Source organism: Euleptes europaea, chromosome 1, assembly GCF_029931775.1.
Source record: "Euleptes europaea isolate rEulEur1 chromosome 1, rEulEur1.hap1, whole genome shotgun sequence".
NCBI lineage: Eukaryota > Metazoa > Chordata > Lepidosauria > Squamata > Sphaerodactylidae > Euleptes > Euleptes europaea.
In genome coordinates this window covers 178,317,786-178,335,016 of record NC_079312.1, presented here as the reverse complement: position 1 = coordinate 178,335,016, position 17,231 = coordinate 178,317,786, and the positions used below count along the sequence as shown (strand labels likewise).

The window sequence follows — 17,231 nt, the reverse complement described above, 5'->3', positions numbered from 1 at the left end:
GAAGTACAATGGAAGTGCATTGAAAGTACATTATTCAGCATGTGCGAAAGCGCTATTTTAACAGTTTCCAAACCAGGGCTTTTTTTTAACTAAACGTGTTCTAAGGAGGGTTTCAGTCACCGTATTTCAGGTATTGGCATCTGCGTGTCAAACACTCGTTCGCACTTTCAGTACCAGAGGGAGCTCCCAACGCCAGCCTCAAGCTGGAGTGCTACAATTCAGAATTCTAGCTTTGGCATCATGTAACCTACGGCCCATAAAGCAGCTAGGAGACAATTACTGCATGTTTCCTCTTGCAGAAGCTGCGCTTAAAAAACAAAGCCCAACCAGAAGCAGAAACCGGCATTTACGGCTCGCATTTACGGCTGCTTCGGAAATCGCTGCGATCTGATTGCAAGCGAGTTGCCAGCTCGAAGCTTACGCTTCCTGCAGAAGCATCCAACGCTGCTTTTTGGAGCCGCGCATCATGCTCCTTGGCACTGCGCCCAACTGTCTTGCCAGCACACCCACCCCACCCCCTTTCCTTGGGGAGTAGCCCTCTCCTATCCCCGTGACCAAATGGGTTATTTTGGCCCTGAGGATAGGAAAATCATGCACGGTCCTCATACTGGGGGAAAGCCGCTGTAGGCAGAGCTGTTCGTAAAGCAGCTTTCCCTCTCTCCCCCAGTGCCTTTATGCTGTATTGTCCCAATCTGAGACGGGCTGCCCCGTCTTTGGCTATGCTCAGCCGGCGCTTACAAAAGCGCAAATCCTACAGGAAAAATCATGGGTTTCTCGCCTGCTGCGCAAAGCATTCAGCTCCTTTAGAAGAGCAGAAATATTTTCCCCTCCAAATGGCCCTGTTTTGTGTGGGGTTGACCGGCTTCAATCCATCAATCAATATATAGATAAAAAAACCTGCCTTGCCAACTCTGTCTGTGGGCAACATTTCTTCCTGGGTCAAATTCAGTGGCAAGGATCTCCCCCCTGCCCAATTCCCAAAACGGCGTGTTCTTGCAGACGAAGGAACGAAGAGAAGCAGCACAATATACTCCACGCACACACCCCTTCTCCAGTTAAGACGGGAACACTGTACGGACTCGGGACAGGGCTCGACAATCCCACCAGCGGAGGCATCGACAAAGACAACACAAAGCGTGGTGATGGCCCCCCCACCTCCCCGCATCGAGAGATGGAGGGACGCAGGGTTGCCAACCTCCAGGTGGGGCCTGGAGACCTCCCGCTATTACAACTGACCTCCGGGCGACGGAGATCCGTTCCCCTGGAGAAAAACGGCTGCTTTGGAGGGCGGACTCTACGGCACAAGTCCCACCCCTCCCCAACCCTGCCCCCCCCAAATCTCCAGGTATTTCCCCACCCAGAGCTGGCAACCCTAGAGGGACGTGATCTCAGACAAAGACACCCTGAGAAAAGACCCCGTTTCATTCTGGGGGGGCCTCTTCCCTCCTTGGAATTCAGGTGCAGGATAGCCGGCGGTGAAGCAGTCCGTTTGCGTGAGCGCTGAAGATGTGGGGAGGAAGGAGAGGGGGGGAGGCAGAGCCGCGGCTGGAAAAGGGACCTCGTGGGCCAGGCGAAGCGCTCCCACGTTCGGCCGCCCACCAAAAAGCTCCGCATAAGCTTCCGAAAGAACGAGGGCTACGTTTAGCTCGGCCAGTCGCCGAACAGGAACGCTGCTCCAAGCTGAAGTCTTGCTTTGGCGTTCCTGGACCAGGGGACCCCATCCAAGGGGCGAGGGAAGATGCCCGCCACCTGGGACAGGGACCGCGGCTGATTTACCAGGGCTAAGAGGCTGGTGGGAGTCGGAGACCCAGCTCCAAAGCCTGCTCCCCTCGATCCCGCCGCCCCTGCTAGCGGAACAAGCTTCAAAACGCAATGGTGGAACGCGGGCTTAACAGAGGGAGAAATGGGTCGAGAAAGGCGCAGCCATAAGCAGCAGGCGGGCCTTTGGGGTGCAGGGTGTGAATCCCCGAAAACAAGCCTGGCTAGCCTGGCAGGCCTCATCCTGGGGCCGTCCTGAGCTGCTTTAGTCAGGGCAGCCCTAAGAGTTGCTGCTGAGCTAGTGGGGGTGTTAGCATCTCATCCCACGGAGCCTCAAAGTTGGGTTTTCCCGCTGAGGGCACAGATTCTTCCAAAGAAGAAGAAGAGTTGGTTTTTTATATGCCAACTTTCTTTACCAAGAAGAAGAAGAGTCTCCTGCGAAAGCAGAGAAAGAAAGAAGAAGAAAGAGAAAGAAAAGGAAGAAGACAGACAAGAAAGAAGAAGAAAGACGAAGAAGAAAGAAGGAAGAAGGAAGGAAGAAGAAGGAAGAAGAGGAAGAAAAAGAAGAAAGAAGTAGAAAGAAGAAAGAAGGAATAAGTAGAAGAACGAAGGAGGAGAGTTGGTTTTTATATGCCAACTTTCTTTACCACTTAAGGAAGAATCAAACAGGCTTACAATCACCTTCCCCTCCCCACAACAGACACCCTGTGAGGTAGGTGGGGCTGAGAGAACTCTAAGAGAGCTGTGACTAGCCCAAGGTCACCCAGCTGGCTTTGTGCGTAGAAGAGGGGAAACCAACCCGGTTCACCAGATTAGCGTCCGCCGCTCATGTGGAGGAGAGGGGAATCCAACCCGGTTCTCCAGATCAGAGTCCACCGCTCTTGACCACTACACCACGTGTAGGAGGAACCTGAGACGCAGAAAAGCACGGGCTGGCTTCTTTTTAACCATCTTCCCAACCCATTCTGGGATTGCAGAAGCAGGGCCCTCCGTGGGGGCTCACACCCCTTCGGTTAACCCGACGAACGAGGGACCCGCGGCGGCCTCACGGCGAGAAGCAACCCAGTGCCCCCAAGCAGAGCCATTCAGCGTGAAGCGGGCTACTGAATTCCACGGGGCGGCTCCCCGGCCCAGAATGGCCTGGGCTCGCTTTTCCCCTCCGAAAAACTGAACTGTTACGGTCGGTCCCCACGGCTGCTGGGCACCGGGCTGGTACGCGTAGGGTGGGGCGCGCATCGGCTGCGCCATCTGCTGGGGGGTCGGGCGCTCACCATCCAGAGCCTGTGGCGGGAACGGGGTGGGAGGGCAAGAATGTTAGAAAGGACTGGCGGAGGGGCTGGCCCGGGGCCAGGATGTCATCACAGCGCTTCGGCATTCAGAACTCTCCCCCATCCTTTCCCGGCAAGGTTTCTCCCCACCGCCCACTGAAAGCATTCCAGCAGCACTACAGCCGTTTGCCATCCCAGGACATAGAGTCAGAGTTGGAAGGGACCACCAGGGTCATCTAGTCCAACCCCCTGCACAAGGCAGGACATTCACAACTACCTTTCCCCTATACACACACCCAGTGACCCCCTACTCCATGCCCAGAAGATACCCAAGATGCCCTCTCTCTCATGATCTGCTTAAGGTTATAGAATCAGCATTGCTGACAGATGGCCATCTAATTTCCTCTTAAAAACCTCCAAAGAAGGAGCACTTACCACCTCCCAAGGAAGCCTGTTCCACTGAGGAACCGCTCTAACTGTTAGAAAATTCTTCCTAATGTCTAGATGGAAACTCTTTTGATTTAATTTCAACTCATTGGGTCTGGTCCGACCTTCTGGGGCGACAGAAAACAACTCGGCACCCTCCTCTATATGACAGCCCCTCAAGGACCTGAAGATGGTTATCATGTCCTCTCTCAGTCTTCTCCTCTTCAGGCTAAACATACCCAGCTCCTTCAACCTTTTCTCATAGGACTTGGTCTCCAGACCCCTCACCATCTTCGCTGCCCTCCTCTGGACCTATTCCAGCTTGTCTACATCTTTCTTAAACTGCGGTGCCCAAAACTGAACACAGTACTCTAGGTGAGGTCTAACCAGAGCAGAGTAAAGCGATACCATCTCTTCGCATGATCTGGACACTAAACCCCTGTTGATGCAGCCCAAGATCGCATTCACCTAGTCCCAGAAAACAGTTTGGTGCGTGTTACCGCACTGGACAAAACAGTCTTATCTCAGACTAATAATCATGCTGGTCCCGCACCAACACCTATACCCCAAGATCCCGCTCCCCAGAAAGTAAACACGCACATCCAGGATGCTTTGTGCAGAAGGGTTTACTGGAGGAGTGGTCTCTTATCCCCCACATCCTACTGTTCAAATCCAAACCGAGCTTCTGAACTACCTGAAACATACGTCCAGTAGCAGAAGGAGCCCCTGGGAAGAGTTATCAGGATGCGAATGGGAAGTCGCTCAGAAAAGCTCTCAGCCTCTACCCGAAGCCTGCCAAGTACATGTAAGCTTGCCATAAAGAAGAAGAAGGGTTGGTTTTTACACCCTGCTTTTCTCTACCTTTAAGGGGTCTCAAAGCAGCCTGCAATCGCCTTCCCTTGCCCTCCCCACAACAGACACCTAGTGAGGTAGGTGAGGCTGAGAGAGTTCGGAGAACTGTGACTAGCCCAAGGACACCCAGCAGGCTTCATGTGGAGGAGTGGGGAAACCAACCCGGTTCCCCAGATTAGAGTCCGCCGCTCATGTGGAGGAGTGGGGAATCCAACCCGGTTCCCCAGATTAGAGTCCGCCGCTCATAACCACTACACCGCGCTGGCTCTATCTGCACCAAGGCCTACATTTACACAAAATGCTAAGCACGCTGAAATACATACGTGCTAAACATTAAACAAGCCTTCTCCACCTTATTCTGAATTAAACCAGTCCACCTTATTCTGTATCGTTGCTACAGCTTTTTTGAGCTAATGCAATAAAGGCTCGATGATGGTCCACAAGTCTTGTGTGGGAGGAAAAGGCTAAGCTGAAAACCTGCAGTTGCTTTCGCAGAGTTACCGATTCCATTTCCCCCAGCCTAGGCAGCACAGAGATCTGTGCACAAAAAAATAGGGAAACTACAGTTTTGCCCTTGAGCGGGGAATCTAGCTCATGCTTTCCATGCAGTCAGATTTTCCCTGGCTGGGGGGACGGGGACGACGCTTGCGAGCCTCTTTTGAACAGGCGTCGCGAAGACAATGCCAGAAAGGGGATATTGTGCTCTGCCGCCCCACCCGCTCAGTCAACTGTTGAGAGCCAGAGGGCTTCTTTTGTACTGGAATCTGGAAACACTGACTAACGTTTGAAACAGGAAGCCTTAAGAAAGCCAAGAGATGAGTCAGGAAGACATGCTCTGCAGAACACTTGGATGGTACTTCTAAAACACAAATGCCAGTTCTGTGTGTCTCATCCACTTTGTGCTTTCCAAATCCGAGTCCGACAAGAAGAAGGGTTGGTTTTTATATGCCGACTTTCTCTACCACTTAAGGGAGACTCAAACTGGCTTACGATCGCCTTCCCCTCCTTTCCCACAACAGACACCCTGGGAGGTAGGCGAGGCTGAGAAAACTGTGACTAGCCCAAGGTCACCCAGCTGGCTTCGTGTGGAGGAGTGGGGGAACAAATCCAGTTTAGCCTCCGCCGCTCACGTGGAGGGGTGGGGAATCAAACCCGGTTCTCCAGATCGGAGTCCACCGCTCCAAACTACCACTCTTAACCACTACACCATGCTGGCTCTCCTTAGATACCTTAGACAATGCCTTATTTTGGGGGGTGCATGGGAGCTTCGAATCTCAAAAGCTCATAGCCTCCCAAATCTCATTGGTCTCTAAGGTGCTAGTGGACTTGAATCTACCTGTTGTGCACACTGAGCACATGAAGCTGCCTTATGCTGAATCAGACCCTTGGTGCATCAAAGTCAGTATTGTCTACTCAGACCGGCAGCCGCTCTCCAGGGTCTCAGGAAGAAGTCTTTCACATCACCTACTTGCCTAGTCCCTTTAGCTGGAGATGCCGGGGATTGAACCAGGGACCTTCTGCATGCCAAGCAGATGCTCTACCGCTGAGCCACAGCCCCTCCTCAAACTTGTTCTTAAAGCTGAGCATAACATGGCTTCCCTCTGAAATTATAATTTGTGCTTTCTAGTTCATGAAGGTTTTTCCTTTGAATTGCAGTGTCAAGCTCTACCTACGCAGCCAGGACCCTGAACGGCATCGCTGTAATGGGAATTTGTGTTTTTAAAATATTTCCTCCCCTGCAAAGAGTTTCCCGAGTGAGAGCGATGCTAAATCTCTGGCATTGCTTCGCTTACTATATATGGGGATTGCATGTAGGATAAAGGGGAAAATGCAGTCCCCCCGCCTACATTCTGAAGTGGCACAAGCCAAACAATTCTTCCACGCCTGCGTAATGTGTATGTAAGCTTTCGGCTTGGAGGGGGGGGCTCCTTTCCCGCTTGGGCCAGTCACAAAGAGGTTTCAAAAAGCACAGGAATGCACAGCAGGGGAGAACAATAGGAGGAAGGGCAGGGAACAGCGGGAACACAAAACCTGCTGGAAGAGGGATTACACTGGGGAGGGGCCGTGTAGACCCTCAGTGGTAGACCCTCTGCTTGGCATGCAGAAGATCCCAGGTTCGATCCCCGGCATCTCCAGTTAAAGGGACCAGGCGAGTAAGTGATGTGAAAGACCTCCACCTGAGACATTGGAGAACCACGAAGAGGGGCCGTGGCTCAGCGGTAGAGCATTTGCTTGGCATGCAGAAGGCCCCAGGTTCAATCCCCGGCATCTCCAGTTAAAGGGACTAGGCAGGTAGGTGATGTGAGAGACCTCAGCCTGAGACCCTGGAGAGCCTCTGCCAGTCTGAGTAGACAATACTGACTTTGATGGACCAAGGGTCTGATTCCATAGGAGGCAGCTTCATGGGTATTTGGGGAAGCATGGTTCAATGGTAGAGCATCCACTTGGCATGCAGAAGGTCCCAGGTTCAATCCCCGGCATCTCCAGTTACAGGGACTAGGCAAGGAGGTGATGTGAAAGACCTCCTCTGCCTGAGACCCTGGAGAGCCGCTGCCGGTCTGAGTAGACGATACTGACTTTGATGGACCTTGATGGTCTGATTCAGTATAAGGCAGCTTCATGTGTTCATGTGGATATCCATCTCTCAGATGCTCGGAGTCGGCCCGTGATTCAGGGTGGGTAGCAAAAATGCAAATACGAGTCGGACAACTCGTTCTTGCCGCCCAGAGGTTGGACTGCAAGTATTCCTTCTGTCCACAGGGCTGCCTGACAAAGGCACCCCAAGCTCGTTCGACTGAGCAGAGCCACACCTATGCTCAGCTTTAAGAACAAATTTCTATCCCCTGAGGCTGCAGATGCGAGGCACCTGTGGGAAGGGCTCGACAAAGAGTCAAGCGGGCCTTCTGGAGGGCCGCCATGGAAACTCCGTGCCTGGCACGGATCCCTCTCCGCCCCCCGGTGCCAAAAGAGTCATAAGAACATAAGAAAGGCCCTGCTGGATCAGACCAAGGCCCATCAAGTCCAGCTGTCTGTTCACACAGGGGCCAACCAGGTGCCTCTAGGAAGCCCACAAGCAAGACGACTGCAGCAGCATTTATCCTGCCTGCGCTCCACAGCACCTAAGATAATAGGCATGCTGCTCTGATACTAGGGAGAATAGGTATGCATCATGACTAATATCCATTTGGACTAGTAGCCATGGATAGCCCTGTCTTCCATGAACATATCCATCCCCCTCTTAAAGCCTTCCAAATTGGCAGCCATCGCCACATCCAGGGGCAGGGAGTTCCACAATTTAACTATGCATTGTGTGAAGAAATACTTCCTATTATCTGTTTTGAATCTCTCACGCTCCAGCTTTAGCAGATGACCCCGTGTTCTAGTATTATGGGAGAGGGAGAAAAACCTCTCCCTGTCCACTCTCTCCAAACCATGCATAATTTCATAGACCTCTATCATGTCCTCCTTAACCGCTTTCTTTCCAAGCTAACAGCCCTAAGCGTTTTAACTGCTCCTCATAGGGCAGTTGCTCCAGTCCCCTAATCATTGAAGCGGAATATCTTTGACCAGCACATTGGAGAACATGGGGCATTCAACCTGATCAGAACCTCTCTGCTGCCAAAATTTGGGGGTTTGGCACACTGTGAAGGTATCTGCCACCTACGCTCTCAGGCCTAGAGGATTTCCCTCACTTCCCGACAAGGGAAAAGAAAGCTGTAGGCTCAACTGTTGTATTACAATGGCAGAAAGCAACTAAAGTGAAATACTTGGGAATTTGGATTTCTATAAAAAATGCAGATCTGATTATGAACAATTATCTTAGATTATGGGAAGAAATAAAGATATGATGATTTGGACCAACAAAAATTTGTCCCTGCTTGGCCACATTTCAACAATACAAATGAATGTATTGCCAAGATTATTATTTTTGTTTCAGAATCTACCTATGATATCCCAAGTAAAGTATTTTAATACTTGGAAGAAAGACTTACTGAACTTCATCTGGCAAAGTAAAAAACCAAGGATTGCATATAAATATTTGGTGGATTTCCCCACTCCTCCAAATGAAGACAGCTGGGTGGGGGGGGGGGGGAAGTCATTTGATTGTTAAATTAGAAATACTATTTTTTTATTATTATTATATTGTCTTTGTTGATATATTAAATGAAGAAAATTAAAAAAATATTAAAAAAACCTGTTGTATTACAGACTCCCTTGCAGCAACATCTCCCGTTAATAGGGTTGTCCAACCTCCAGGTACTAGCTGGAGATCTCCTGCTATTACAACTGATCGCCAGCCGATAGAAATCAGTTCCCCTGGAGAAAATGGCCACTTTGGCAATTGGACTCTATGGCATTCAAGTTCCTCCACTCCCCAAGCCCTGCCCTCCTCAGGCTCTGCCCCCAAAATCTCCTGGTATTTTCCAGCTGCTGGTTAGCGCTTCTGGACTCGGCCAGGTGTGTATTAATTTATTATTGTTATTTAAAACATTTGTTAGCTGCCTTCCTTCCTTATGGAGCTCAGGGCGGCTTACGATCTAGATTAAAATACATCAAAACAGAATACACACAACCAACATTTAAAACCGCAATTTCGGACGGCTTTAATTACATGCAGCCCTCAATAAAAGTGTCTTTGGCTGCCTCCTCAAGCGAGGGAGCCGGGCACACCTCTCTGGGGAGGTGGATCCATAATTGGGGGGCAGCCACCAAAAAGGCCCTGTCTCCTGCTCCCACCAGATGAGCTTCTCTGGTTAAAGGGGAAAGGCAGGAGAGCCTCTCCCTGCGATCTTAATTCCTGGGCAGGGGCATAGGGGAGAAAACGGCCCTTTAAACACCCCACTCCCAAGCGATGTAGGGCTTTCGCTGCAACTACATCCAAGTTCTTTTTTTCTTTAATACTTTTTATTGCTTTTTCCATAAAAATAATACATTCCTTATTTGGTATTCCATTTAGCTTATTTTTCCATATATATATGAATAATAATGCATAGCTTAATGCATACCTTCATGGTCAAATACATATAATTTGAACTTCCCCCCCACTTCCTCTAACCCAATCTTAATCAAGTTACTCCTTTATATTTCTATTTGTCTATTCCTTCTGAACTAGTATATATTTATGTCTATTTCTTTCTAGTGTCCCTATATACTCCATAGCTTAGTAACCCAATCTCTAATATATTCACTTAGCATTAAAGATATTTAAAAATACTATTAGGATACATAATTACTCCAAAAACAAGGATAGAACTATATATTCCTTCATCTTGCTTGCCCACATTTGCGGTGGACAGGCCCTTTAGCCACAATGCTCCATGCCAGAGACTCGTCGTTGGACCGAGCCACAGCAGAGGTCGCAAGCCATGCCCCCTTCTGTGCCATGCCCCCTTCCGCGCCATGGCAGGACTTACCGTAACCTGGAAAGGACTGTTCGGAATATGCTCCCCTCCAAAGCGCACGCAGATGACGTATTTGCCCGGCTGGGGGGCCGTGTAGAAGATGTCGAAGGTGCCGTCCTCGTTCTCCACCACGTCCACGTCCACCTCTGTGCCGTCGGGCGTGCAGACCGTGCAGGTCACTTTGCCCTTCCCGGCGGCCTTGGCATCCACTGTGATCACGGTCTCCTCTCCGATCTGGATGGTGGGGCCGATGCCCGCTCCTGGCAGAAGGGAGACCCGTCAGGGACGGAGAGCTTCCCTCCTGGCGCCGATTCCCCCCCCCCCGATCGTGCACAGCAAGGTATCTCAGTCTGCTAAGGGGTCTCCCCAAGCCCTAGCCTCATATCTAGAGCAGCCAACCTCCAGGTGGGGCCTGGAGATCTCCCAGAATTACAACTAAATCTCAAGACGACCGAGGTTGGTCTCCCGGGAGAAAACGGCTGCTTTGGAGGACGGGCTCTACGGCATGACGCCCGGCTGGACCACTTCCGCTCCCCAAACCCTGCCCTCCCCAGGCTCCACCCACAAAAATCTCCAGGAATTTCCCAAGGCGGAGTTGGCAACCCTTCCCAAATGCCACCTTAGAGACCCCCATTAATCCTGGGGAAGCTGGATAACAGCTTGGCTTGCGGCTTCTGCAGGCGTGAAGACGCCAGCGCGGATAAAAGAGACCAGAAAATAACCCTTAAACTGCAATACGGTTTCCACAGTCAGCTGCTGGGGGGGGGGGCCTCAAATCAGCTCACACCTGGCTGCCCCCCCCCCCCCGTTGAGCCCTTGGGGAGTGCCTGAACATAGACTATGCTGATTCACACTTCTACGCGAGGGATACTTGCAGTGATACCATTTCCCCACCTTGGGGTTGGTTCCAACTCTCACTTGGCTGTGTTCCTACCACCTAGCTTTTAATAGAAAGTAGGGGGTAAATTCTGAAGAAGCAACCTCTAGAAGGGCCGGGATTCTACCCGATCCATGGTCCCCACCCTCACCCCCAGGCCAAATACGAAGAGCTTCGTCTATCAGACAGACAGCTATGTTTGTCAGCTAAAGCTTTGGCAGAAACCAACCCCCTTATCACACTTCAGCTCCTATTTTGCTCGTGGTTTACTCGAGCGAGAAGGGAAGAAGAGTTGGTTTTGATATGCCGACTTTCTCTACCACTTAAAGGTAAAGGTCCCCTGTGCAAGCACCGGGTCATTGCTGACCCATGGGGTGACGTCACATCTCGACGTTTCCAAGGCAGACTATGTTTACGGGGTGGTTTGCCAGTGCCTTCCCCAGTCTTCTTCCCTTTACCCCCAGCAAGCTGGGTCCTCATTTGACCGACCTCGGAAGGATGGAAGGCTGAATTGACCTTGAGCCGGCTACCTGAAACCGACTTCCATCGGGATCGAACTCAGGTTGTGAGCAGAGCTTGGACTGCAGTACTGCAGCTTACCGCTCTGCGCCACGGCTCATTCTACTACTTAAAAAAGAACCAAAGTGGCTTACAATCGCCTCCCCACCCCCTCCCCCCAACAGACACCCTGTGAGGTAGGTGGAGCTGAAAGAGCTCTAAGAGAACTGTGACTAGCCCAAGGTCACCCAGCTGTCTTCATTTGGAGGAGTGGGGAAATCAACCCGGGCAACCCTTCAGAGCATCACGTGGAAAGGACCCAAGCAAGATGGGGGGGCGCAGCAACCCAAACTTTGATTACAGCCCAGAAGCAGATGAAAAAAAGGAAAGGTTGGGGGAACAAGGGATGGGCCAGACCTGAAGACTTTTTTTGTAACAGCTAGTGCACCCCGGCAAAAATTTTTTTAAAGCTCTAGACCTGGGAACCATAAGCTACAAAGCTCGAGAACTGGGACCTCTAGTTCTGTGCTGTGGGTCGTAGTCTGGATGGCTCTGCCCTGGATGGCTCAGGCTAGCCCCATTTGGTCATATCTTGGAAGCTAAGTAGGATCGACCCTGGTTAGCACTTGGATGGGAGATCGCCAAGGAAGTCCAGGGCTGCTACGCAGAGGCAGGCGAAGGCAAACCACCTCTGTACCACTTTTGCCCTGACCTGGATAACCCAGGCCAGCCTGATCGCGGCAGATCTCAGAAGCTAAGCAACATTGGCCCTGGTTAGTACTTGGATGGAAGACCGCCAAGGAAGTCCACGGTTGCTATGCAGAGGCAGGCAATGGCAAACCCCGACGGCAGGTGCATTCCCCACCCACCCGCAGTGCGAGCCAAGTCCAGCCAGAGACGAGGGGCCAAGAGAAAGGACTAATCTGGGGAGGGAGGAGAAAGAGGGTGGGATGCACTAGGAAAACCATGCCGTACCGCCAGCACTTCGATCCACCTCCTTGCATGAGTCGACAACCAGAGTTGAAGGAAGTTACCCGGAGAGATTATGAATGCAGTTTCACCTTTATGCCTCTGAAGAGGTTCAATCAAAAAACAATTCTGCCCTCCTGGTGGAAACCATAACTAAGGGAAAATCGCATGAAGTCACTGGTCCATCAAAGTCAGTATTGTCTACTCAGACAGGCAGCGGCTCTCCAGGGTCTCAGGCAGGGGTCTTTCTGATCACCTTCTTGCCTAGTCCCTTTAACTGGAGATGCCGGGGACTGAACCTGGGGCCTTCTGCATGCTGAGCAGATGCTCTGCCACTGAGCCACAGAACTCTCTCATGTAACTGCTTTATACTGAATTAGACCATAGGTCCATCACGGTCAGTCTTGTCTACTCAGACTGGCAGCGGCTCTCCAGCGTCTCAGGCGGAAGTCTTTCAAATCACCTCCTACCCGGCCCTTTTTGAACTGGAGATGCCGGGGATTGAACCCGGGACCTTCTGCATGCCAAGCAGATGCTCTGCCACTGAGCCGCGGCCCCTCCCCCATGGAACCACTGGGTTTAAAGAGGTTTACGGTAGGGCTACGGCTAAACTAAAACTGCAGCTACTGGTTTGAATTGAGGAGCGCCCCTTCATTTTGAACAAAACATTGCTTGTCAAAGGGGAACATGAAAGGGGTCTTTCCTTCTTAACGACAAATGGCTATCATGACCATCTAGGCCAGGGGTGTTCAACTCCATCATTGCAAGGGCTGGATGTGACATAAATCCCACGTGGTCAGTCCCGGCCCTGCCTCACTAGCCCAGATGGGGGGGGGGGTTTTGCCTTGGCTGGCTCGCGGGCCGGATAAGAGCTCTCAAGGGGCCGGATCGCGGACCTTATGTTTGACACCCCTGATTTAAGTTACTTGGCTGCAAACAGGCAAGTTTCGATGACCTGGCAATTGATTCCCGGGTCTGGTGTTAGCCAAAGGCTCTTCTAGCTCTAATTTGAACCCCAGAACAGAGAGACGGGGGACCGCCGCCCCCCCACAGCCCCTTCTTTCCGGTCTGAAGCAGAGGTGGAATCTAATGCAGGCGTCGACGCATGCAAGGGGAAAGCAACGGAGGGGTGAGCAAGCAGGGATTGCTGGGGAAAGCCGCTAGCAAGCTGCTTACCTGGCCCGTGGTCTCCGATCGACACTGAGGTGAAAGGGCAAAAGCAAGGTGAATCAAGTGAGATAAAGATTCACACAGAACAGCGCACAATAAAAAAAACCCACACACATACACACACACACACAGACGAAAATGCACACAACGTGGCAATCCCCTCCCCACGGTGGGTGAGCGGTGTGGCCGGACGTGCCCGACAGAAGCAGTTGGTGTGTGGTTGGGGGGGCGTGGCGTTCTGTCAGCGTGGCTCGCCCCACCCTCTGATTGCCCCCCCATCTCCCCCACCCCGGCACTTGCCCCGAGCTCTCTCACCTGTTACCGTACACTTGCTGGCGTCTCCAGTGGGCAGGGCACGGATGCGGTACGGCGAGTAAGGAATCTCATCCCCGCCGTACTTGATGAGGATGGTGTAGCGGCCGGTCATGTCCGGGACGTACGAGACAGTGTAGGTGCCGTCCTGGTTGTCACGGATAGTGGCTTTTTTCGGTTTGCCTTCAGGATCCTAGCCAGAGAAGAGGGGTGGGAAAGTGAACCTTAGCGCAGAGGCAGCCAAAACTTACCAAGCCTAGGCTAGGTTCGATTCCAGTAGCCCCTTGGAGACAAGCAAGATTTTTTTAATATACATTTTTATTTTTGATGTAAAAAGGCATACAAAAGGGAAGGGGAATTATGTTGTCAACATTAAGTTTGGACAGTACAGGGCGGGGGGGAAAGCAGATCAAGCAGATTAGTTTCAATATCCAGCTATTCAACACTATCTTACGACCAAAATACATACCTGGCTTAAAGAGAGGAGTTTTAACAGTCAAATACTACTAATCTTATCAAAAATATAGGCCTACTCACTTGTTTTATTATGATTATTATAATCAAACCTCGCTATTCTTATTATAATTAAATCTCAATATAATGATAGAATAATGTCCATTTTTCATGAAACTGTTCATAATTCGTGTTACTATTTATCAAAATAGTCATTTTAGCCATAGTTGCATATTCCATTAGTTTTTCCTTCCATTCTTCTGCATCTGCAAGGAATGCCTGTTTCCATTTCCTCGCTAAGACCACTCTAGCGGCTGTTGTGGCCTATTTGAATAGATCGTGGAGTTGTGGGGCTAATTCTGCTGATGTAATACCTAGCAGCATATTCTTGGGATCTAGGGGCAGTTTTCGTTTCAACATCTTTTGAAGTTTGTGATGTATGTCTTTCCAATACGACTGGGGCAAGCAAGATTTTTGGATCACTGTTATGCTGGTCTAGGACCATCACAAAGTAAACGTAAGCCAGATTTTTTGGGGTATAAGCTTTCGAGAGTCAAATCTCCCTTTGTCGGATACCAGAGCTTTTGATTATCAAAAGCTTATACTCCAAAAATCTTGCTGGTCTCCAAGGCGCTACGGGACTCAAACCAAGCTCTTATACTGCAGATGAACACGGCTACCCTCAGAAACTATCTTCGTGGAAAGCCGAGGCCAGGGGTCCCCAGCTTTTCTGAGCCTACGGGCACCTTGGGAATTGTGAGACAGCAACCCCAAAAGAAGCGAGGTTATGTATAACCCTCACACTAATTCTTCAACTTTTAGGGCAGAAGCACAGCCAATCAGAAGCTGGGCACAAGCCCCACCTGGCACTGCCCACTTTCTGTAAAAACTAACTAGTTTATACGGAAGTCTGGGCCGGGCCACATCCTTCACCACCATTTTACTCAAAGGGGCCCCCATGTATTCTTAACTCGAAGTTTTGCACGTTTCCCGTATGCACCGTGCTCCAGCTAGCGGTTCCCACTCACCGTGATCTGGACAGCCAGAAGCCCTTCGCCAGCATCCTTGGCATCAATGGTAAACTCCACTGGCAGACTGGCGGGCACCCCGGTCGTGTTGAGCCCCGGCCCGCTGGCCTTCACCTTGCTGGCATCGTGGGTGGGCAGAACCTTGACCTTGAATGGGCTGAAAGGGAACGGGGAGTCGGTTTCCGGTAGCCGCTCATCCTGCCAGGGTCTCAAGCAGAGGTATTTTACATCACCTGCTTGCCTAGTCCCTTTAACTGGAGATGCCAGGGATTGAACCTGTGACCTTCTGCATGCCAAGAAGATACTCTACCACTGAGCCACAGCCCCTCTCCAGGGTCTCAGGCTGAGGTCTTTTACATCACCTACTTGCCTAGTCTCTTTAACTGGAGATGCCAGGGATTGAACCTGGGACCTTCTGCATGCCGAGCAGAGGCTCTACCACTAAGCCACAGCCTCTCCCCAATAAACACAAAGAGTTGAGAACACATGAACACATGAAGCTGCCTTACACTGAATCAGACCCTCGGTCCATCAAAGTCAGTATTGTCTACTCAGACTGGCAGCGGCTCTTGAGGTTCTTTAAACATCACCTACTTGCCTGGTCCCATTAACTGGAGATGCCGGGGATTGAATTTGGGACCTTCTGCATGCCAAGCAGATGCTCTACCACTGAGCCACAGCCCCCCTCCAATCAGCCCATACCTGCGGGGCACTTCGTCATCTCCGTAGTGCACAGCGATGCTGTACGGACCCTCCCGGCTCGGGACGTAGCTCGCCGTCTGAGTGCCGTCTGCGTTGTCCACAACGTCCACCGGCTCGACCACCCCTGCAAGACAAAAAAAAAAGTGTGCCCGGTTGAAGAGAGCTGAAATGCCAGAAGGCCTGACCTGTAACACTTGGGTGGGCAACGTTACCTTTTGGGCCTTGGACTTTCACCTGGAGCGGGGCCACCCCTGCCTTGCTGGTATCCACAGTGAACGACTGAGGCACATTGGCTCTGACGACGCCCGGAGTCAGGCCAGGGCCTGAACATTTGACCTTGGAAGAATCCACCACGTCATGTACAGGGACTTTGAAAGGGCTCCCTGTGGAGGAGAGAAGAAGAGTTGGCTTTTATACTCTGATTTTCTCTACCTTTAAGGAGTCTCCAAAGCGGCTTGCAATCACCTTTTCTTCCTCTTCCCCACAACAGACACCTTGTGAGGTAGGTGGGGCTGAGAGAGTGTGGAGAGAACTGTGACTGGCCCAAGGTCACCCGGCTGGCTTCATGTGGAGGAGTGGGGAATCCAACCCAATTCTCCAGATTAGAGTCCACCACTCATATGGAGGAGCAGGGAATCAAACCCAGTTCTCCAGATTAGAGTCCGCCACTCATGTGGAGGAGCAGGGAATCCAACCCGGTTCACCATATTAGCGTCCACCGCTCCTAAGTGCTACACCACGCTGGCTGGAGGGCATGTATGGGGGACTGGTGGGGGTAGAAGAAGGGCTTGGGGGCCCTGGGAACTCTCTGCCCAGGGCTCCTCAAAATCTGGAACTGCCCCTGAAGCAACCCATACTCTCCAGGGCAAGAATGACGACCAGCCATCGCCCGGAAGACACAGAAGTGGGAAAGAAAATGCAACCGAGCATCAAGAACGACGACCGCTAAGCTCAGGTGAGTGACGGATCCCCCACTCTCCTCGCCCACCTTCCCGCCACCCGGAGTACCTGGTACTTGGTGGCCACCGTAGGTGACGTTGAGGTTGTAGGTGCCGGGTTCGTAGGGGATGTACTCTACGGAGCAGCTGCCGTCTTTGTTGTCCGTGCAAGACATCTTGGCCTCGGACGGGCCCTCGACAGCCAGGCCGAGCCCACCCGTGCCGGCCCCCCTGCGAAGGAGAAATTTGGCCCGTTGGAAACCTACACGATTAGGCCAGTCCAAGTGAAGTTAGAAGCTAAAGCTCTTCCTCGGGAAGAAGAATAAGGAAAGGGAAGCCAACACGTTTCAGCTTGGCTCGCGCAGGTGCCCCCGAACTTTTTAACTGCGGGTACATATGGAATTCGGGGGCCAGCCACAAAACGATTGCCGCAGCTTAACTTCATATGCAAAAATCACAGCTACTACAACTCAGCACCTGGAAGCAGATTAGTTACGTTTACCGGTTGCTGGTGGAATAGCCTCCCCGGTGAGATCAGAGCCCCGCGGGACCTTAAAGAGTTCCACAGGGCCTGTAAG

At 51.5% G+C, this 17,231-nt stretch overlaps 1 protein-coding gene across 1 annotated transcript in view; it reads right to left on the bottom strand.

Annotated features, from left to right (window-relative positions):
- The window catches only part of FLNA (filamin A), an 89,239-nt gene that overhangs the window by 21,122 nt on the left and 50,886 nt on the right, over positions 1-17,231 (bottom strand). The window contains exons 24-29 of the mRNA XM_056855973.1: positions 16,724-16,884; positions 15,928-16,098; positions 15,716-15,839; positions 15,014-15,170; positions 13,536-13,725; positions 9,719-9,966 (exon numbers count right to left, since the gene is read on the bottom strand). Of these exons, the coding sequence (XP_056711951.1) occupies positions 9,719-9,966; positions 13,536-13,725; positions 15,014-15,170; positions 15,716-15,839; positions 15,928-16,098; positions 16,724-16,884 (1,051 nt within the window). The remainder of the gene's footprint in view (positions 1-9,718; positions 9,967-13,535; positions 13,726-15,013; positions 15,171-15,715; positions 15,840-15,927; positions 16,099-16,723; positions 16,885-17,231) is intronic.